The sequence below is a fragment of the Bufo gargarizans genome, chromosome 5, assembly GCF_014858855.1.
Source record: "Bufo gargarizans isolate SCDJY-AF-19 chromosome 5, ASM1485885v1, whole genome shotgun sequence".
In the NCBI taxonomy this organism is placed as follows: Eukaryota; Metazoa; Chordata; class Amphibia; order Anura; family Bufonidae; genus Bufo; species Bufo gargarizans.
In genome coordinates, this window is record NC_058084.1 from 199579528 (window position 1) to 199603040 (window position 23513).

General features: G+C 44.9%; 1 protein-coding gene across 7 annotated transcripts in view; it reads left to right on the forward strand.

The window, feature by feature from the left end:
* The window catches only part of LOC122937794 (growth factor receptor-bound protein 10-like), a 341748-nt gene that overhangs the window by 193914 nt on the left and 124321 nt on the right, over window positions 1–23513 (forward strand). For all 7 annotated transcript variants that reach the window (XM_044292839.1, XM_044292838.1, XM_044292837.1 and 4 more), the window contains one exon: window positions 14456–14594. In XM_044292839.1, the coding sequence (XP_044148774.1) occupies window positions 14456–14594 (139 nt within the window). The remainder of the gene's footprint in view (window positions 1–14455; window positions 14595–23513) is intronic.

Genomic DNA, 23513 nt, shown 5'->3' on the forward strand with positions numbered 1-23513 from the left:
TGGGACGATGGTTGCACCTTCCTCGGCTCTTGCGATATCTATCCGCTGAGAGTTATGGCTCAAGGTCTGGAAGGCAGACTCATCCTCTAAGCACTTGCTTGTGAGGCTTCCCTTTCTGGGTCGTGACTCTTTGGTGCCCGGCTGGATGAGATAATTTCGGAAGCAACGAGTGGGAAAAACACCCATCTGCCCCAACCTAAGATGAAGCGTCCCTTTCATTCTAGAGTTTCCTCCTCCCATTAGCAGTCCTTTCGCCGGTTCTCAGGCACCCATCCAGCTCACACCTCGACGGCGGGACATTCCACTCAAGACCGACGGAAGGGCCCGTCCTTCAAGCCCCAGCAGACCTGGCGTCCGCGGACTCGGCAACCTCGTTCCGCCCCAGGAAAACAGCCTTCAGCATTAAGGTGCATCCCCAGCCTCATGGGTGGGAGTGTGTCTCCTCCTTTTTCATGAGATTTGGCAAACCCATATTTCGGACACCTGTGCACTCGAGGCAGTTACCTCTGGTTACAAGATAGAGTTCAAGTCCATTTCCCCCCCCCCACCCCCAACAGTTTTTTCCTCTCTCAGCCTCCCAAGGATCCTGTTTGAGCCACTGCATTCTTTCACGCATTTCAATCCCTTCTCTCACAGGGGTAATAACGCCGGTACCCTTAGAGTAAAGTTTTTTTGTTTTTGTTTCCAAACGACGTGGAGATCTTTAAATACTCCCCTCCCCTTACCTGCTCCAGTTGTTTCCTGTAGCGTGGAGATCCACCTGTGGGAGTTATTTTTCCCTACAGAAGACCGCCGGCAGTTCGGATAGGGGAGCAGGATCGCTGGGCTGCGGTGCCCTCCCTGTCTCTCAGGCGCAAGTCCTCCGGTGGAGGCAGCCCCGGGCAGCGCTTCCTGGATACAGTTCTCGCGAGAGGAAGGCGTGGGTCACGTGAGCGCAAGCTCACAAGAGTGACGTCCTTTCTCCTAGGTTTAAAAAAATTTCGGCAATCGGCGGCGACCTGAGATTCAGCCTGCAACATGTCGGCATCAGGAGAGGACGCAATGTGCAGACCCACGGATCCATCCAAGACCGGCAGCCCGGTAAGCTACCCTCCTCTGGGGGGTGAATGAAAAATGCCTGGGGTAGCCTGTGATCACTGAGGGGTTAGATTCTTACCCTTTTTACTGCACTGGATAAGGGACTGTACCTCTCCCTTTTTAATAGACTAGACAGCCTCCTTTATTAAACAAGCTTTCTGACTTATATCTATAGGTCAGGGAAGCTCAGAAGTCCACCGAATCTCAGCGAGTCAGAAAATGCTCCATTTGTAAAAAAAAAAGCCTTACCGTCAGGTTATAAGAAACCCCTCTGTTCAAAGTGTTTGGAGAAAATTGTTTAGGAAGCGTCCCCTCTGAAAAGGAAATATCCCTTTTCAGAGGAAGATACGTCCTTTTGGGACAAATGTCTGAGTGGGTGCCCCGGTAGCAAAGATTACAAAAAAATCGGCTTCACCCTTTGAGGATTTGGGTCTCCTAAAGCACCCAATGGATAAGAGAAGCGAGGCTCTACTAAAAAAGTCCTGGGAGGCTTCCATGTCCATCCTTAGACCTAGCGTAGCCTCAACCTATACAGCCAGGTCCATGTCCATCTGGTTAAACCAGTTAGAAGAACACCTAGTAACAGGAACCCCTAGAGAGGATATTTTAGCATCTCTGCCAGTTCTTAAGCAGGCGGCAAATTTTCTGGTGGATGCTTCAGTCAACTCTATAAAACTAGCAGCCAGATCAGCGGCCCTCTCAAATTCCACCAGAAGGGTGGTGTGGCTTAGGTCCTAGTCAGGTGATGCAGCATCTAAAAACAAGCTTTTCGGCATCCCCTGTGAAGGTGATAGGGTGTTCGGGTCAGTCCTGGACGACATCCTAGAAAAGGTCAGACAAAAAGAAGGGATTTCCCTCTGAACAAATGAATTTTCATCAAAGACAATTTTTTTTCCTACATCTAGGGGCAGACAAGACCAGAAAAGAAAAGATTTTTCTTCCCGGTGGCGCTCAGGAAGAGGGCGAGGTTTTTTGTTCAACCCCTCAGACTCCTCCCAAAAGTCATCAAAACAATGACGCCAGAAGCAAGGTAGGAGGAAGGCTAAAATACTTCCTCCCAGCCTGGGGGAATATTTCCAACTCCCCTTGGGTGTTGGACGTAATCTCATCAGGCCTAAAACTGGAATTCTCCTCTCTTCCCCAGGAGGTGTTCCACATCACCAAAAAAAACAATCCAGTTCAAGCGTTAATTCTAGATCAGATAAAGATCCTTTTGCAAAAGAAAGCTATAGTGTCAGTTCCCCAGAAGAGCAGGGAACAGGTTATTATTCTCCTATATTTCTAGTCAGAAAACCAAACGGCTCATACAGAGCCATTATAAACTTTAAAAGGACTGAACCAACATCTACTTTACAAACGATTCAAGATGGAGAGCATAAAATCCACGATAAGTCTATTACAAAAAAACATCTTTATGGCAACCCTAGACCACACCGACGCGTACTACCATATTCCAATCTGCAGAGAACATCAGAAATTCCTCAGATTTGCAGTACAACAAAATTCGGTGGTACACCATTATCAATTCCAAGTCCTTCCTTTCGGCATTACGTCAGCACCAAGAGTCTTCTCCAAAGTGATGGCAGAGGTGATAGCAGACATTCATCTAAAAGGCATATTAGTTGTGCCTTACTTAGACAACTTCCTAATAGCAGCAGGATCAGAAAGTCTTCTGTTAGAACATATAGAGTTAGTGAAACACAGCCTGACGGATCTGGGGTGGCTAATAAATATGGAAAAGTCAGACCTCCGGCCTGAAAAAAGTAAGATCTTTTTAGGAATGCTGCTGGACTCAGATCTCATGAGGACCTTCCTCCCACAGGAGAAAATTCAAACTATCAAGCAGGAATTTACTCTATTCCGCAGCAGATCGAGAGTGACAATCAGGTCAATAATGAAGATCTTGGGTCTGATGTCCTCAACTATCCCAGCAGTGAAGTGGGCCCAGACTCACTCGCGAACTCTTCAGTCTTTCATGCTCAGAAGGTGGAACAAGAGCATAGTTTCACTAGAGCTGAAGGTAAAAGTCCCTCAGTATGTTAGAGATTCCTTAAATTGGTGGTTGATCAGCAAGAATCTAAACGCAGGCGTCCCGTGGCAACAAACAAATGTAGTCACTATTACTACAGATGCCAGCAAAAACGGCTGGGGAGCCTTTACAGACAGATCCGTAGTACAGGGTGGCTGGCAAGGACATCTAAACCTAGCCTCTTCCAACCTGAAGGAGTTAACCGCAGTCTGGGAAGCCTTGAAGGCCCTTCACTCAGAAATCTGTGGAAAAGTAGTGAGAATACACTCAGACAAAACTACAGCTGTGGCCTATCTGAACAGGCAGGGAGGCACAAGTAGTGCATCCTTAGCGAAGGTCACAAGATAAATTTTCCAGTGGGCAGAAAGGAGCATACTGTCAATATCAGCAGTTCACATAAGGGGAGAAGACAACACAGTCGCTGACTTTCTCAGCAGGGATGTCTTATAGGAAGGGGAATGGTCCTTAAACCCAAGAATATTCCATCAGATAGCACAAAGATGGTTCCTTCCAGAAGTAGATCTGTTCGCCACGCGTCAAAACAGACCAATCGAGAAGTTCGTCTCTCTAGCTTATACAGATCACCCACTCATAGTGGACTCTCTCTCCCACCCGTGGCCAAAAGTAAACTTGTATGCCTTCCCTCCCTTTGCGTTAATCCCCAGAGTGCTGCAAAAGGTGCTACAGCAGAACCACAGGGCTGATCCTGATTGCACCTTACTGGCCCAAGAGATCGTGGTTCCCTCTCCTAGTGAGGATGTCAGCAGGAGACGTGTGGCTACTACCAGACATCCTGGATCTCCTTCATCAAGGCCCAGTATGGCATCCCAGGACAACGCAACTTCAGTTAGAAGCATGGAGACCGAGCGGGAGATATTAAAGGAAAAGGGCCTCTCGGACGCGGTAATTTCCGCAATTCTTTTTAGCCGCAAAAAGGTGACATCTAAGATTTGACAGAATCTGGCAGTCTTTCAGAAAATTTACAGGTGGTGATGCCAGAGGTCCCCTTGTAATCACGAAGGTCCTAGAGTTTCTCCAGTCAGGACTACAGAAGGGGCTAAGAGTGAGCACTATAAAAGTCCACATATCAGCTTTGAGTGCTTTACTTGATATAAAATTAGCAGAGGTAGACCTTGTTAAGCGATTTGTGAGAGGGGCTTGAAGAAAACAACCAATAGTGAGGTCCACTGTCCCCCCTTGGGACTTGAATTTAGTGTTGGCTGCCTTATCAGACAGTCCTTTTGAACCCTTATATGAAATATCTCTAAAATTACTTACCTTTAAAACAGTTTTCTTAGTAGCTATCACCACGGCTAGAAGGGTGGGGGAAATCCAGGCCTTCTCGTGCAGACCCCCCTACCTATCCATCAAGGATGATAGGATAGTACTGAGACATTCTCCCTCTTTTTTGCCTAAGGTGGTCTCTAAGTTCCACTGTGTACAGGAATTGTCCCTCCCTTCCTTTGGATCCCCATCAGGCAGTCAGGAGCAAAGACGGTTCCATGAGAAGAGCAGTACTTGCCTACCTAAAGATTACGGAAGATCTCAGAAAAACAGACAGACTGTTTATTCAATTTGCAGGTCCAAATAAGGGGAACGCGGCAAGCAAAACATCTGTTAGTCGATGGATCAGATCTGCAATCTTGACTTGTTATGACTTAAAGGAGGTTCCTCCTCCGGCGGGCCTGAAGGCCCACTCAACCCGATCTGTATAAGCCTCTTGGGCTGAATCAGCGGAGGTTCCATTAGAACAGATTTGCCAGGCAGCCACCTGGTCGTCACCTTCCACTTTCTTTAGACATTACCAGTTAGACGTGTTAAAGAACATGGAGTTATCATTTGCTTGCAGGGTATCATCTGCGATTGCCCCCCCCCCCCCCCCCCCCCCGAGATAGGATTCCTCTGTTATTCCTCCTGTCGTGCCGCTGGGGGTGTGTTTGGAAAGATTTCAATTACTTACTGGTAATTGGTTTTTCCTCTAGCCCCCACAGTGGCACGGGGAATTTCCCACCCAGTAATTATTCCAACTTTTGTGTAAAATAAAAAAATTTATATTTTTATTTCTTGGAAAGTATCCTTGTCTAAACTCAATACCACATAAAGATTAATATTGTCGCATCCATTCCAGAGTTTCTCAGTTATTTGCTGGAGCAGGTAAGGGGAGGGGAGTATTTAAAGATCTCCATGTTTTTTCCTGTCCCTGGGGAGGCGGGGTATCCTCCTGTCGTGCCGCTGGGGGGGCTAGAGAAAAAACCAATTACCGGTAAGTAATTGAAATCATTCCAACCTGATCATGGTCCCCAAAAAGGAGGGTGATATGCGCCCAGTGCTGGACCTCAATTTATTGAACCGCTTTCTCCGTATTCAGAGATTCAGGATGGAGTCCCTCTGTTCCGTGTTTGCTTCATTGGTACAAGGGGAATTTATGGCATCCATGGACACGCATAATGCCTACCTCCATGTTCCCATTGCAACCGTTCACCAACGTTTTCTTCGGTTTGCCATTCATTTAGCCCATTACCAATTTGTCGCCCTACCGTTTGGTCTGGCGACAACTCCGTGAGTATTCACAAAGGTGCTCGTCCCCCTTCTGCGATCCAGAGGCATTACTCTTCTCCTGTATCTGGCCGACATCTTTATCAAGGCTCCTACGGCGTCTCAATGTGAGGAGTCTTCAGATCACTATGAGCACTCTATCCCGCTTCAGGTGGATAGTCAATCTGCAGAAGTCCTTCCTATCGCCCTCCACTCAGGTCAGGTTCCTAGGCATGACGTTAGATTCAGGTGCAGCCGTGGTACGTCTGCTGCTGGACAAGTCACTAGACATTCAGAGGTCTGTGCGTCTGCTACTCCAGCGCCGCAGTAAGTCTCTCTGCAACTGTATGCGGGTGCTGGGCTTGATGGTAGCCTCTTTTGAGGGGATCCATTTTGCCCAATTCCACTCCAGGTGTTTTCTGCGGGCCATTTTGTCATCCTGGCACAAATCCCTGGACTCTCTGGAGCTCAGGATTCGTCTATCTCAACAAGTGCGCTCAGCACTCAGTTGGTGGATCGTGACTGCACACCTGTCTTCGGGGAAATCCTTTCTCCCTGTGATGTGGACTGTCATTACAACCGACTTCAGCCTCTACGCCTGGGGTGGGGTTTTCGCCACCTGGACAGTCTAGGGCGTTTGGTCTCCATCAGAGTCCAAACTGCCCATCAACATCCTGGAACTCTGGGCCATCTACCTCTCCCTTTTGCCATTGACTCCCCTATTGCAGGGTTGTCCGGTCAGAGTACTGTCGGACAACGCCACGGCGGTGGCCTATATCAACCACCAGGGAGGGACTTGCAGCCGAGCGGTGATGCAGGAGTCTGCGAAGATTCTACAGCGGGGCGGAAGCCCATGTTCCGGTGATCTCGGCAGTCTACATTCCAGGAGTTGACTATTGGATGGCAGACTTACTCAGGTGGACCTGGGGGAGTGGTCTCTCCATCAAGAGGTGTTCGAGGCTCTGTCTCCGGTGAGGACGTCCGGAAGTGGATTTCATGGTGTCCAGGCTCAATCACAAGCTCCCGTGCTTCTTCTTGTCTCTCGCAAGGGACCCGGTGGCGTACGATTTGGATGCTCTCGTGGCACCATGGGACAGATTCTCGTTCCTGTAAGTCTTCCCGCCCTTACCACTCCTGCCCCGGATCCTGCGCAGAATCAGGATGGAGGGCGTCCAGGCAATTCTGATTGCCCCAGACTGGCCTCGTCGAGCTTGGTACTCGGAGCTCATTCTCCTTCTGGGGGAAGTCTTTCCTATGCTTCTGTGAGGAACGCAGTCTTCCTCCCAGGTGGTTCTCCCTGCCTACTGTACTGGTATTTCTTCCGTCTGGATTAGAACTGGGTCTGGCTCTTAGTTCTCTGGAGGGGCAGGTCTCAGCCCTTTCTATTTTTTAATTTTTTTCCTGGCGGTCTTAGGTCTGGTCAAAACCTTCATACAGGGGGTGTCTCACACCGCGCCTCCCTATCGGCCGCCGTTGCACTCTTGGGACCTGAACCTAGTTCTGGTTTTGCTCCAGGCCGCGCCATTTGAACCTCTGAGAGAGGTCTCCCTCCGATTGCTTTCCTGGAAAGTGGTGTTTTTGGTGGCTATTACATCTATTCGACGGCTGTCAGAACTGGTGGCTCTTTCCTGCAGGGAGCCCTTCTTGGTGTTCCATCAAGATAAGGTAGTGCTCCGGCCAGTGCCGTCTCTTCTGCCAAAGGTTGTATCTGCATTTCACGTTAATGAGGACATTGTTCTGCCCTCATTTTGTCCTAAGCCTTCTCATCCACGGGAGATTTTTCTATCGTCTGGACGTAGTACGGGGTAGTGGCTCCCTTTAGATGCACTGTCGCTCTGTTCGTAATCTCGGAAGGTCCTCATAAAGGTTTGGCGGCTTCCAAGGTGACTATTGCTCGTTGTTTAGGTCGGCCATTGCCGAGGCCTTTCGCTCTAGGGACAAGGCACCTCCTCCTGGAATCACGGCGCACTGTACCAGATTGGTCGGGGCTTCTTGGGCACACCTCAACCACGCTTCTGCCTCTCAATTGTGTAAGGCGCCAACTTGGTCCTCCTTACACACCTTCACAAAATTTTACAGAGTGCATTCTTTAGCCTCGGCGGATGCTGCTCTCGGCCACAGGGTCTTGCAGGCCACAGTGTAGCGACTTCCATGAGGTAGTTAGTTTTTTGAAGGTTGTTGTTGTTTTCCTGCCCCAGGGACTGCTTTAGGACGTCCCACATGCCTGTGTCCCCCAATGATATGAGCGAGAAAAGGAGATTTCCGTGAGCTTGTCTGTAAAATATTTCTCGCTTTATTCATTGGGGGACACAGCACCCACCCATTTTTTGTTATGCGGCAAGTGGGTCCAGATTTTGCCAGTTGGGATCGGGTTTGGTTCGGTCTTGCGGCAGTGTGCATTCCTTGTTGGTTTTAGCTTAGTTCTGTTTCTCCAACTGCTGAAGCACAAACTGATAGGCACTCCCCTGCAGGCTATACCCCCTCCAGTCTGGAGAGAGCATAACAGCTTTCAGCCTAGTATCGCCTCCTAGTGGCAGCAGCAAGCTATGCCCACGGTCCTGTGTCCCCCAATGAATAAAGCGAGAGAGATTTTACAGGTTAGTTCACAAAAATCTCGTTTTCTCCCTTTTTTTTTTTTTAAAGTACTTTTTCTATGATCTAGTTTGATCGAATATGAAACAAATTTGAGGTAGAAGGCTTAGAATCTAGGCCATACACTGTTGTATAGCCTGAATATCAGGGATGGCTTGTCCATTTGCTATTAATACGTACAGACTAACATCAAATATAGCCAACCCCGTTTAATTGCTAAAAATAAATAAATAAAAAATACATCATGCCAGCGTAAGCACAGAATAGGAAATCTGCAGGGATGGTCTCTACTAAAGGGAGGGGGAGGGGGCGGCGGCCTAATAGCCCCTTAACAAACTAGACTGGCTCAGAAGTCTCAGGGGAATCTAAGTAGGAGAAAATGGTGAAGACTGGGAGAACATAGGGGGCTTTCGGGAAAGGTCTGAGGTCCCAAAACAAAAAGAGGTCATGGATAACGGGATTGAATTCATAAGAAACTTGCAGATATTTTGGGCGCAGTGTTTCGATCTAATCGATCTCTGTGAGACCTGTCGGTCAAAATTGCTTCTGTTCAATTGGACATCTCCTTAATTAGAGATGAAATGAGTAAAATGCTTGAAAAAGTAAGACCTACAGGCCTCCTATAGAGATACGAAAGAGGAGATGGCCAGGATTAGCAAAAAAATAATTGGAATTAATTGATTTAGAGAGCAGATCTACCCGGGAAAAGGTTACTGATTTTAGAGGATAGATCACGGAGAGCTAATTTTCAGGTTCTTGGGCTCACAGAGGGAGGTTGATAGAGGTTATTGGCTCTGAACATCTATCTTCATGGTTCACAGTGGAGCGGGCAAATAGGATTCCTAAGAAAAGCCCCCCCCCCCCCTTCCCCCGGGAGTCCACCTAGAGCACTATTGACTTAAGATGCTATGATTCAGAGCGAGATCTAGTGCCAAGGAGAGCACTGCATGAAATTGAATATGATGGTAGCAGTATATAAATATACCCAGATTTATTTTTATTTTTAAGAGGAACTCAGAATAGGCAAAGAGAATTTTGTGATGTGTATAAAAAAAAAAAAAAAAAAAGCTCATGCAGACAACGATTTAAATATTCAATGTTATACTCTGCTGAGCTTGGAATAATATTCCATGATCAAGTGTTGTTTTTCCTGAGTCCTGAAGAAGCGATGAAGTGGATGGATCTCAAGGGGATTGGAGCCTAATTAAACAGCATGATATATACACTCTAGAGTTTTTGCGTTGTGAAACAAGGTGAAGGGTCTAGTTTGGGTGGGATGGGTTCTCGTTAATTGCTTCTGGAGCCAGCGAGCATAGAACGTTATGGAAGTACAGGTCCACTTGGCTAGGTATCACACCGAGGGTTTGTCACACTGCGTTTTAGCCTGGAACGTGTGTGGGCTGGCTGATAGAAAGAGTATAGTATTTTATTTAGTTTCCAGACAGTTGCCAGCAATTGTGGCCCTTCTGGAAACTCATGTATCCCTGGAGAAAAGGGATACTATGAAAAAGTGGGCTCAGTATGAATACTACTCTTGTCTCTCAGCAGACTCACGTGGTGTAAGTGTATACATACACAAGAACGTAGATTATGTACCACTTCACCATAAGAGAGATGGGGAGGGAAGATTTGTCTTTTTACATGCCCTGTGGAATGTTGTTTTCTGTTCTGGTCTTTATATTCATCCCTCCTCCTTTCTCTTTATATGTGATGTCACGCCTAGCCAAATTCGCAAGCTGCAAGTGCCCGATTTTAGTTTTGGGTGACCTCTAACGTTATGGATGTAGAGAAGGATAGATTTTCTGCATCATGTGGGCGGAGGGATAAAACGGGAGGATGCACTCTACTATACAGAGCATGTCAGGAAATGGCTTTAATCCATATCTGGCGTCACCTATATGGGGACAAGAGTGTTCTCCTGTTATAGCCGCTCATATGAAGCATTGTCATGGATTGATATTGCATTGATAAGCCCTGACTTCCTAGATATGGGACACCTAAATGAAATATGAATCGCATAGTATATCTGACCACTGCACTATCCTCCTTGCACTCAAGGATAGGGACTCAACGCAGAAAGTTAGGAGATTTAGGCTTAATCCATACTAGATAGGCCTGATCAAAGAACAGGAAAAGATTAGCAATGAGATTAGAGAGTTTTGGAACTATAACTCCTCAGCCCATATCCACTCGGTATGGGATGCATTCAAAGCATTCATATAGGGAATATATTCGGGTAAAATAAAGAAAACCAAAGCTGTAGTCGCTAAAACAGAAATGCAACTCGAGGAGAGGATTAAAGCACTTGAAGAGATTAGTCGAAAAAAGAAATATAGAAGTGCAACAACAACTAACCAAAGAAAATGATGATTAAAGAAATGATTTAACCAATAAAGCCCAACAGGTTTTTTGTTTTTGTTTTTGTTTTGTTTTTCTGGGAAAACCCAGACGACTGTTGGCATCTATAGTCCAAAACCAAAAAGACAACAATAAAATGAATAGCATTAGATCGAGAAATGGCGATATAATAACAGGCCCCGAAGGAATTAAACGGGAGTTTGTTGATTATTTTTCTGTGTTAAATAAATCTGACCTGCAAGGGAATGAGCAAGATCTGGAATCCTTTATTAATAAATTAGAGATCCCTGTATTAACGGAGAAGGAAAACGCCCTTTTGAATGCACCAATTCAACTTGGCTATCTACATGAGGCTATGAGAACCATTTGCGGGAATGCCTCTCCCGACTGTGACTGACTCCCCTTTGCGATCTATAGAAGTTATGGGAAGATCCTCTTCCCTCATTTACTTCAAGTTTTGAATGAATCTGGAGAATCAGGTAGTCTCCCGTTATTATCTGAAGCTATAATCACACTTATTCAAAAAAAGGGCAAGGATGAGAAGGAGATGGGCTCATACAAGCCAATATCTCTACTAAACTCTTATTTTAAAATATGTGCGAAAATTCTGGCAATACGACTCAAAAAGGTGATTGATAAACGGATCCACCCAGATCAGACTGACTTCATCCCCAAACGGCACGCTCAAACTAACATAAGTTAATATCCAGGAGGGTGGAGGACCGCTCCGTCCTATCTCTAGATGCTGCTAAAGCATTTGACAGGGTGGAGTGGAACCTCTAGGAGATTATGGATAACCTGGGACGTAATTTTATCAAATGGGTACAGCTGTTATATAGTCGCCAGACTGCAAGAATAACAATCGACCGGGTATGGTCTGACCCCTTTGAGTTACATCGGGATACTTGACATAGCTGTCCTTTCCCCACTCCTCTTCGCAATTTTTTTAGAACCTATTGCCTGTAAAAAAAGGCAGGATGAGTATATTATGGGGGATGGGGACTGCATGATAAAATAAATTTGGTTTCATTTTGGGATTTGAAATCAATTGGCCAAATTAGTATTACTTCCCTTGAAGCAACAGGCGGCTAGCGATGGGGGAACGATTAGGATATTTAACCACACAGATCAGTTAGAGTATCTTGGGGTAAAGATTAGTGGTGTATTACAGCACTTCAAGAAGTCAAACTTAACCCCATTGCTCGGTAAACTGAAAGATAAAATCTGAGTTTGGCAGAAGAATCGCATTAATAAAAATGGTCTTACTCCCGCAAATTTTATATACTAAATTCTGCATGCCCGATCTGGATTGAGGACTCCTTCTTTAACCAGGTGGGAATCCTAATTAACAATCTAATATTGGGAAGAATGAGTCCGGATTAAGCAAATATATCTTTGGCTTGCAGAACATGAAGGGGGAATCTCCCTACCCTATATGCAGGGTTATTTCATGGCTGATCAAATCCAATGGTGTCTTGGGCAGGGAGAGGACAGCCCAGTGCAATACTTCATAAGGGAGTTTAGGGGTCCCTATCAAGATATACGGTAATCAGTATATTAGAAACGGGATACCTGGGTAACCGGGGGAAGCTATGTCCCATAAGCAGAATGCTACAGTTCGTATGGAATAAAATTAAATAAGTCCTTGGGATTTCACACTTACAATTCACCCCATTATGGCAGAATTATTATTTAAGGGAGTTTATGGCACTAAGTGATTATATATTTTGGGAAAAGAGGGTATTTGTTCGGATTTCACAGTTGGTAACTTCAGGATACATTAAACCCCTTGAGGAACTATGTCCTGACATAAAGGTAGATACTTTAATTAGTTATAGATATATACAATTAAAACATGCCTTTGTAAGCACGAAGAATAGGAATTACTTTGAAGATCATGATTTCACAGATTTTTGTTATAATTGTAAGGAAATGAGGGGTCACTATGTCACAAATTTGTATAAGTATCAAGAAAGGATTAGGTAAGGTCACAAAATTCAAGAGTGAGAATAAGTGGGAATTAGAGATTGGGAGTGACTGTGCACTTAACTGAGGGGTTGTTTTATAAAAATCTAAATAAAATCTAGCAATTTTAGGTTTATTGATTTTAAAATAGTACACTGTTTATACTACACCCCGCTTCAGCTTTCCAAGATGTATAAGGACTTAAAGTATAACATATATATATCAATCAATTTTTTTTTTTTTTTGTAGTATTGGATTGTGGTGATTAATATCTCCTTGGTGGCCCTATTTCAACTTTTCACTGTGTATTCAGTATTCAATTACCTCTTAATTCCACATGTTTGTTCCCTGTACTGCCTATTTTTGCCTGTGCTTAAAATCAGGTTGCTAGGCATGGTCCATCCGTGTTGAAGGACGGAGGACGCAGAAGCACGCTGCGTGCAAGATCAGATTACTGACAGCCAGGGACTGTAAGTAAATGATTAAAGCCAGGTCCTCCCCAGCAGCTAACAGTGCCTGGGCTGTGTGCACTTCTCCCTGTCCTTGCCCTTGGCAGACGCTCCCTCACTCAGCAGAGCTGGAGGATGCAGAGTTGAAGCAGCGCACAACAGGGAAAGGAGATCTGCCATCTGCTCAGTGTATAAATGAAAGCAACATGTGGTAAGAGGATCCCTTTGTGCTGCAGGAGATTAACCCTTTAGGGGGAGGGCTGTGGTTACTGGTACTTTTGGGGGGCTATTGTTACTGGCTAGGGAGGGCAGGCGGGATTAGCCTCAGGGTGAGGGCAGTGGCGGCCATCTTAACTGAATAGTGAAATTGCTGTTTTATGCAGACTGGTTGCTAAGGGCTGAATCTTATTACATATGGGGTAAGTCAGTCTAATAGTAACTGATTCTGGAATATCATGTTATTAGTAACTACATATGCGAAAATTGAAATTGGGGTCTAAGTGTGACAGTTATCCTTTAAATCAAAGGTGCCCCAGTGAACAAGCTGATTTTAGCCATATGATATGGATCTGCCCAATTATTCAGAAGTATTGGGGTATGATCTTTGAGGAAATGTTCAGGATGCTTACATTCAAACCTGCACTGGGAATAGATTTAGCTGTACTGTTTCTCCCCCCCACCCAATAGATATTACAGACACTAGGGCTTGCACTGTCAGAATGGAGACATTTTAATGAACAAGATAAGAAACTAAGTAAGGGTCTCTTGTTTGACAAAAAAAAAAAAAAACACAATGGGAACAGGTATGGGCAAACTGGTATGGACCTGGACCTAGGTGAGCTAAGTGGCCTATTGGCCATAGTAGATTGTTTTGGCAGTGAATCTGTGGGTGTCTCCACTGGCTCCAGGGGCAATGAGGGGAACGGGGGGGGGGGGGGGGGGATTTGAGGTTAATATAATGCATAAGGTTGATTCTCTTGTTTTATTATAAGATATTGGCATTGTGAAGGTCTTTGTGGGCCAGATGTCTGTATAATTATGTCTTGTAAAAGTAAAATAATAATAATAAAAAAAAAACTTCCAAAGTTCTTACCACAAAGTGACACGTCAGATTAGCAAAATTTGACTGTCAGGAAAGTGAAAAATGACTGTGTCCTGGGGGGGGGGGGTTTATGCTCATTTGATTATTAAAGTCTGTATATGAGCCACAATGTTGTCCATAATGATGGTCATTAAAATTGTCATGTATCATCCAGTGCTCAAACCAGTGTTAACTGTCGAGACTATTGATGCTATGATTCACAGTGTCCTAGTGACTCCCTTCACATGGTACAACAAAGTTGCCTTTGGGCCATCTACTGTAAAATGGATCCAAATTGTTGCTTTATTATGAGGTTTTGTCTACTAAAGTCTTTGAAAATCTACTAACTTTATTATTTTATTTATTTAGGCGCCTTCAAGAGGAACAGCTGCGCACATCATCTTTACCAGCAATTCCAAATCCTTTTCCAGAGCTTTGTACGCTTGCAAGCTCACCAGTACTTGCACCAGGATCTTTACCTCAAAATCAGCCTGCTAGCAAAAGGACTGTAAGTACCTAACATGAAAAAGAAAAAATAAATAAAAAATAATATATATATAGTAAAACTTGTAGTGTAACGCTAAGGGGGTTTATTTACTAACAGAAATGCATCTATTTTAGCCATATTTCTGGTGCAGATTGCGGCACAAAGGTTCTTTGCACCGCAATATGCAACTTTTCGCCACTCATGCCAGAGCTAAAGTGGATATGACTTGGGCGGGGAAAGGGGATGGGACGGCATGCCCATCTCATTCATAATTTTCTACGCTTGTTTTAGGCGTAATAAATGTTGTAACTCTACATCAGCAAAGGAGCTGGCATGGATTTAGAAGTGGTGGTTGATCTGGTACCTCTACATAACTGCAGCAGATCCACCGCCTTTGCAGGGCCTTATTAAGGCTGCGTCTAAATCACCTAAATGTTAGACTTGTCCTGTTCTAATATGCTTCTCACTGACAAGGAAATATTGAATATATTGTAACTTCAAAAGTTGGTCTATCATATTAGTGCTAGAGCTTAGATTTTGGTATTATGTTAACTCATTAGCATTTTCCGACTTTGTGCTATTTACTAGCGTATGGATAACGCATATATTTTCATTCTATTTCTGGGGAATATGCATAGATTTGTGCTTGTGTACATGGCATAAATGACATCAACTCTCATCTTGAACGTTGAGTTATAGGAGGCATTGTGCCTTGAAGGCTCTGATTGTAGCTAAACAAACCAAAGATGAATATTTATGCAGTCTTTACAAAATATTGTGCTTTGATGCAGAATGTGTTAATGTGTATACTTTCATAAATAAGAATAGAGTTATAAGATCTATTTTAATTTTTTTCTCCAATAATATGCGATGGATAAGGTATGTCGCAAAAATGCAAAACAGGCCAGTCACTAATGGATAAAATACAGGGATGGTTTCAAATCTTCACAACTTAGGCCAGTTCTACAAAAAGACAGTCCTGAACTGTTATTTCATGGGGATTACAAGTAAAATACATGTAAGGCTACTTTCACTGGCATTTTGGCGTTCTGTTTGTGAGCTCTGTTCAGGGCTCTCACAATCGGTCCAAAACGGATCAGTTTTGCCCTCATGCATTCTGAATGGAAAAGGATCCGCACAGAATGCATCAGTTTGCCTCAGATCAGTCTCCATTCCACTTTAGTGTCCGTCTGCCGAAACTGAGTCCTGATATTTGAGGTCGCTGCCTCCAATGTTCATTTATCCTATAGCAATCAGCAGTTAAGATTTGGGGAGACCTAGCTGTTTTATCATGGTATCTCAGTAATTTATGCTGCCTTTAGCAGAAAAACTGGTGACTGATTTTCCTTATAAAAAAGAAACTAAAAAATGTAATAAATCCCTCTTGGTGGTTGGATAATATTAGTCTATACGTGTTGGCATATGTATGGGGAGAACTTGTGTGCAGGGTCTGCACAGTAGCGCACTAGCTCCACTCGTTTTGGGGTATCATGCATAATATTCTCTAGACTGTTGCTTAGCATGCACAGATCTACTGGCAACATTTCAGCAAACCGGTTTGATATTTGTTGCTAATAGACATATAGAAAATATTGGTAATAGAACTGCGCATTTCTAGAAGAATCGGGAAATATGTTCAGTAATATAAGGCCTTTTGCACTGTGCACAAATTTATTTGTAAAGCTTTACATAACTCTGGGGCAGATTTTATCCAGACGTGTCCTAGCTAATACATAGTGACACTTTTTGGAAAAATTGGCAAGAAATTCACCTCTGACTTTCATCCTGCCAGTCCTACCCACATGGAGATCCAATCTGGATGGCTGCACTGACCTACATTTTTCTGGAAAACCCTTCTGTGCCATTTCTTTGTGTCCTTGGGCTCAGTTTAAATAGACAATAAAGGTGCTTAGGTCATTCTTGTGTTGAAAATCTTGGTGCATGAAATTGGGACGTACAGTACCTTAATTGCCACCAAATTATTCTCTGGCAACTGGCAAGAATTTCTGGAAGAAAGGAACTTTTCTTCTTCCTTATTTATAAAGAGTTCATGGAATTAAATTTACTTTCTATCTATCCTCATAATAATTTCTTTTTGATTAGACCCATTATTTTTACGATCTTGTATATTGTGCAGTATGTGAGGATCTTTTATTCATATGACTTAATTATCCTCTTGAATTTTAACGTCTGTCACAAGCAACCTGAAACTAAAGGGCATAGAGTTACGGTAGGTTATGCTTTTCTGCTTCCTGATTGGGGGTGGTGGGGGGGGTTGTCCCTGAGATAAAACTTTTCCAGATATGCAAAGTGAGTCATTTGGTGCAACAAGGGTGTCACTCCTGATCTTGTTACACCAAAGCTCTGGTCCTTTCAGCTTCCCCTCCTTGCTTTGATAGATCCAGACAGTGGCATTGTAATATTGCCTGGCCTGGTTTTGTGCATGAGCTGATAACAAGATGCTCGGGCAAGACTACAACGCCACTGCCTGGCCCTGTGAATCAAAGTAGGGAGAGAGGGACTGGGGGCTGAAAGGCGCGTTGCACTGGTGTGATGAAAGCAATGGTGACACCCTTGTTGCACCAGATGGCTCATTTTGCCTGTTTGGAAAACATGTATATCTCCTGTGTGAAAGCTTTAGGTTACCTGAATAAAATCTATTTATGCCCTCTGTTTAACAGGGAGGTCGCTGCTGACAGACTCCCTTTTATTTAAAACTCCTTTTCATGTATATTCATCAGGGGCTCTGCTGCTTTTTCTAGAAGCGGTCATGTTATCTCAGATTTTCTGTACGCCTCCCACAACGGCACTTCAGCAGGAGGGTACCCCGCCCCCAGGGACAGGAAATGACGTAGAAAGCAGAAGTTTAAATGCCTCCTCCCCATTACCTTCTCCAGTCGTTTCCTGTCCCTTGGGATGAGTGGAAAGCGGGCAGGCTCCCTCCTGCCGAAGTTTCATGCGCCCAGCCTGCGGTGAGTATTCCCTGCTTTGCAGGAGGGCTGTGGCAGAGCAGCGGACGCTGGGAGCGAGATACGGCTCCCACTGCTTGCTTCTGGTGTAAGTCCTCACTTTAGGCAGCCCCGGACAGTGCACCGGCTCAGGAAGAAGCCCCTTGCAGGGCCAGAAGGTGCGCAGGATCTCTGGGCCGAGATCTCGCGAGATCCAGTCACGTGACCCGGGCTGGGCCATGTGACGCGATGGCAGGTCATGTGACCAGGAAGTGTTTCAAATTGGCGGTGGTAAGCTGGAAAACGCCGCTCAGTGTCTCCAGCAGAGCAGCAGTGGTTCCCTCAGCATGTCTCTGCAGCAGGAGAAGCCTTCTGATGCCCCTAAGGCCCCCAGTCCGGTAAGCCTCCTCCTCCGGAGTGATTTTATTTTACACTATCACCTATGGGATTTTTTTTATCTCTTTAATCCTGGTGACGGTTGCCCCACTCCTTCCCCTATAATAAAAAGGAGCCCCTGCTCTTTTCTTTGTTCTTTCAGAATAGAGAATCTGGAAGGAGTGGGGAATCTGCACAGAAGAGAAAATGGGCCATTTGCAAAAAGCATCTGGCAGCACATAGTAAAAAACCTATCTGCCAAAGATGTACGGACAAAATAATGGCTGAAGATTCCCCTTCTCTTGTGGAGAATTTACGATCCATTATAAGAGAAGAAGTGAGCTCAGCAGTGGAAGCAAAATGGCGTCCCTTTCCCAAAAACCTTCCACTTCTAAAGTGGTCACGGAGCCCCAGATAGAATGGGATATGGAGGACGACGATATTAATGATTCGTCTGACTCGGGATCCTCCTCTGATGAAGAGGTCAGTGGTCCGTTATGCTCAGTAGAGGACACTGACGGCCTCTTGAAAGCAATAAGATTAACTCTAAATATTGAAGAATCTAGACAGTCAGTCGGTCCAGGATCAGATTTTCAAAGGGCTGGGTGATGGGAAGAGGAGAGTGTTCCCAATCCATGACAGGATCCGAAAGCTTATACGGGATGAATGGAAGGACCCAGAGAAAAGGGCTGGTACTTCAAAAGTCTTCAAAAGAAAATATCCCTTTAGCGAGGAAGATTCGGCTCTTTGGGATAAAACACCAAAGGTTGACGCCCCTGTTGCACGAATTTCTAAAAAGGCAGCCTTGCCTTTTGAAGATGTCGGCTTGTTAAAGGATGCTATGGATAAAAAGTGTGAATCCGTACTTAAAAAAGCTTGGGAATCCAATACCGCCATGTTGAGACCTAGCATAGCTGCCACCTATACTGCTAGATCTATCTCTCTGGCTCTCTCAGCTGGAGGAACACCTGGTCTCTGACACCCCCAGAGAGGATCTCTTGGCCTCCTTGCCAATTTTGAAACAGGCCTCTAATTTCCTGGCAGACACATCTGCCGACCTGGTAAAGTTATCAGCTAGGTCGGCGGCTCTTTCTAATGCGGCAAGGGGGTCAGTCTGGTTACGCTCTTGGTCAGGTGATACTGCTTCAAAAAATAAGTCCAGCTTCTTCCAACAGCGTTGTTCCTTTCGCCCCCAAAGAAAGGGTAGACAGGACTGTAGGAAAAAGGATCCCTCTAGTTCTTGACAGTCCTCAAAGGGGAGAGGTAGAAATTTCCTCTTTAGTCAGGATAAGTCTACAAAACAGTCCTCCCAATGACGCCAGGAGCCCGGAGGCAGGGGAGATTGAAAGAGTTTGTCCCTGCTTGGGAAAAAATCTCAAATTCAGCCTGGGTCCTAGACGTAATCTGTCAGGGATACCAGCTGGAATTTTGCGCTCTCCCTCCAGACAGATTTGTTTTGAACAAAAGATTAAAATCAGATCACAATCTTCTAGAGTCTAAGATTTCCCTTTTGTTAGAAAAAAGAGCAGTGGTTCCAGTTCCAGCAGACCAGGAAGGAAGGGGTTTCTACTCCCCAATTTTTCTCGTAAAAAAATCCCAATGGCTCTTTCAGAGCAATTATCAATCTAAAGTGCCTCAACAAGTACATAAAATACAAAAGGTTCAAAATGGAGACAGTAACATCTACAGTGAACCTTTTAACTCAGGGCTGCTCCATGGTAACACTCGACCTGGCGGATGCATATTACCATGTTCCGATCCATCAGAAAAATCAAAAATATCAGCGTTTCACCATTTTCAAGGGGGAGCGTCTTCTCCATCTCCAGTTTCAGGTGTTACCCTTTGGCCTAGCCTCTGCACCCAGAGTGTTCACAAAGATCATTGCAGAAATCTCAGCCTTTTTCCACCAGAAGGGGATAAACTTCATACCTTATTTGGACGATTTTCTCATTACAGCAGCCTCCCAGGCTCAACTGCAGTTACAGGTGAAGTTCGTCCTGGAGACCTTAACATCCCTAGGTTGGAAACTAAATCTAGAAAAATCAAATCTATCACCCAGCCGAAAGATGATCTTTTTAGGTATTCTTCTGGATTCCACCCAAATGACCTCTTTTCTTCCAGAACAAAAAATCCGGGACATCAGGTTAAGGATTTCTGTCTTTTCAAACCAGACAAAGGTCACGTTCCGAAGGATTATGAAAATTCGGGGATGCTTGCCCTCGACGATTCCTGCGGTGAGATGGTCCCAGCCTCACGGGAGACCGCTTCAGGAATTCCTGCTAAAACAGTGGAACAAAAGCGTCTTCTCCCTGGAAAAAAGAGTTAACTTACCTCCAGGGGTCAGACTCTCCTTGCAGTGGTGGCTGAACGAGAGAAACCTAGTCAAGGGGGTCCCTTGGAGGCTCTCCAATCAAACAGTGGTAACAACAGACGCAAGCGGGGGAGGCTGGGGAGCCCATTGTCAAGGTCAGTTGTTACAGGGGTCCTGGAATGCAGAGATTCTTCCCCTTTCTTCAAACGCCAAAGAGCTTCTGACTGTGTTTCTGGCCCTAAAAGCCCTGGCTCCAGTCATCCGAGGTCAAAACGTAAAAATCCTCTCCGACAACTCCACCACGGTGGAGTTTCTCAACAAGCAAGGGGGCACAAGAAGCAGTTTCCTTTGTCGGATAGCATCTCAAATCTTTTCTTGGGCAGAGTCAAACATCCAGTCCATAACCGCGGTCCATCTAAAGGGGGGCGAGAACACACTAGCAGACTTCCTGAGCAGGACGAGAATTTGGCCAGGAGAGTGGAGCCTCAAAAAAGCAGTGTTCCAGAACATCTGCAGCAGATGGGGAGTCCCAAGAATAGACCTCATTGCTTCCCAGAAGAACAAACAGGTGGACCTTTTCTATTCCCTCTCGGCAAAGGACCACCCGGTGAGAGTGGATGCCCTAGCGGGTCCATGGCCATTGGGTCTGCTATATGCATTTCCTCCTTTCCAGCTCATACCAAAGGTTCTGGCAAAGATAATAGAGGAACGAGCCCATGTCATCCTAGTGGCTCCATACTGGCCCAAAAGGCCTTTGTTCTCCCTCCTTCTGAACCTCTCCAAGGGGGACTTCTGGACCCTTCCTCAGTCTCCAGACCTTCTCCATCAGGGCCCAGCCTGGCATCCAGCAATCAGCCGACTAAAATTGACAGCTTGGAATTTGAGCGCTCCATTTTGAAGTCCAAGGGCTTCTCGGATGCAGTTATTTCCACATTGCTCTCTAGCAGAAAACAAGTAACTTCCAATAGCTACTGGAGAACTTGGAAAACCTTCCTTTCATTTGCCAAGGAATCCTGGAATCCCACTCTTCCCCCAGATATGAGGGTAATCCTGGACTTCCTTCAGAAAGGGCTAGGAAAAGGTCTTCGTGTCAGTACAATTAAAGTCCAGATTTCAGCCCTTAGTGCCTTCTTGGATATGAGACTGGCAGATTTGGATGTGGTCAAAAGGTTCATAAAGGGAGCCAGCAGACTTCACCCAGTTATTAGATCTACGGTTCCGCCTTGGGACCTTAATTTGGTCCTTTCCGTCCTTATGGGCCATCCCTTTTGAACCTCTTGAGTCAATCCCCCTCAGGTTGCTGTCCTTCAGATCCGCTTTTCTCATAGCTATCACTTCAGCCAGGAGAGTGGGGGAGATCCACGCTCTGTCATGCAGACCTCCATATCTAACCATCCTTGATGATAGGATTGTATTGAGACATGAACCCTCCTTCTTACCAAAGGTTTTCTCTAAATTTCACTGCCAACAGGAGATTTCCTTACCTTCCTTCTGCGCAGGGGCGAGGTCTTCGAAGGAAAGACATTTCCACCATCTGGATGTACGTAGATGTATTCTTGGCTATCTGGAAGCCACAAAAGGACTGCGAAAATCCGACCGTCTTCTGATCCAGTATGCAGGCCAAAATAGGGGCCAGGCAGCTTCAAAAATTACTATAGCCCGCTGGATAAGAATGACCATTGTAATGGCCTATACAGTTAAAGGTCTTACTCCTCCAGGGGGTCTAAAAGCTCATTCAACCAGAGCAATCTCCACCTCCTGGGCAGAATCTGCCTCTGCCTCCTTGTCACAGATCTGCCAGGCCGCTACGTGGGCAAATCCTTCCACCTTTTGTAACCACTATAGGTTGGACGTTCAGTCCAATTCTGATTTGTCGTTCGGACGTAAAATCCTGTCAGCGGCAGTCCCCCCCCTAATGGATTCCTTTGTTATTCCTCCTGCTGAAGTGCCGTTGTGGGAGGCGTACGGAAAAGATAATTACTCTTACCGGTAATTGGATTTTCCGTATAGCCTTCACAACGGCACTGGGTTTTTCCCACCCATTAATTTCTTACATTCTTTTGTCTATCATAATTATCATCTTTCTTGGCGACATTAAGGCCTCTTTCATACCAGCGGGTTTTCCTTTTGGATCCGATGGGTGTTGTGAACGGATAATATCCAGATTAAATCCTGACCTGTTCATTTCAATGGGTCTGTGCACATGAGCGTAGTTTACCACTGATTCTGTGTTCAGGAAAAATCGCTGCATTTTCTATATTGTGCATTTATTCTATATTGTGTGCTTCTCATGCAGCTCTGACTCCATAGAAGTAAATGAATGGGGCAGTGCGGTTATCACTGATTGCTGGGAGATATTGAGTGTTCTCCAGTTTTTCTACACACACGTGAGAAAATGCATCAAAAACTGATTGTATTTGCATGGAATAAACTGAAATGCTAAACGCAATTGCAGACAAAACATTGCAAGCAAAACTATCAGTATTTCTCAGAACTGACCCTGACTCATTCAGAATTGCTCATGTGAAATAAGCCTAAGGCCTCTTTCACATGAGTGTGATGGATTGGCTCCGTATGCGTTCACTAAAACCGTGCGGGTGTAATGTGTGTTGAGGTTTTTCACGCCCATGATAAAAAAACTGAAGGTTTACAAACAGCATCTCTTAGCAACCATCAGTGAAAAACGCATTGTATCCGCACTTCCGGATGCAATGCGTTTTTCACTGAAGCCCCATTCACTTCTATCTGGCCAGGGCTGCATAAAAAACACAGAATATAGAGCATGCTGCATTTTTACACGTAACGCAGAACTGATGCATGAAAAAAAGTGGCCTAAGGGTATGCTGCAGATTTTTCACATCCATCAGAAAGTTTACGTGTGACTGTGTTCAGTGTGTTTTTATTTCTGTCCAGATTGCATTAGTTTGTCATGCACTTAAGACAAACTAAATGATTACAGCAACCATAATTGAAAGATGGACTGTCCATCCATGACCCATTGATTTAAATAGACCTGTCCTATGTGAAAAATGGATGAGAATTAACGCTGCCAGACACGTTAAAATCCAACAGCCTGATCCTACTTTCCATAATGTATGCACCTGGTGAGAGTTGGCGCGCTTACATGTATATTATAGTTGGACATTATCTGGTTTGGCCCATTTTACAGTAGTGTATGGGTACTAATTGGCTAGTGACTTTTCCTCTTTAGATTCGAATTGCTCTAAATGCAAGTTTCCAAAGTGCACTGTGTGCTATAGGTCTGTTATGTCGCAAAATATCAATTACAGCTACCTGTTACTGGGC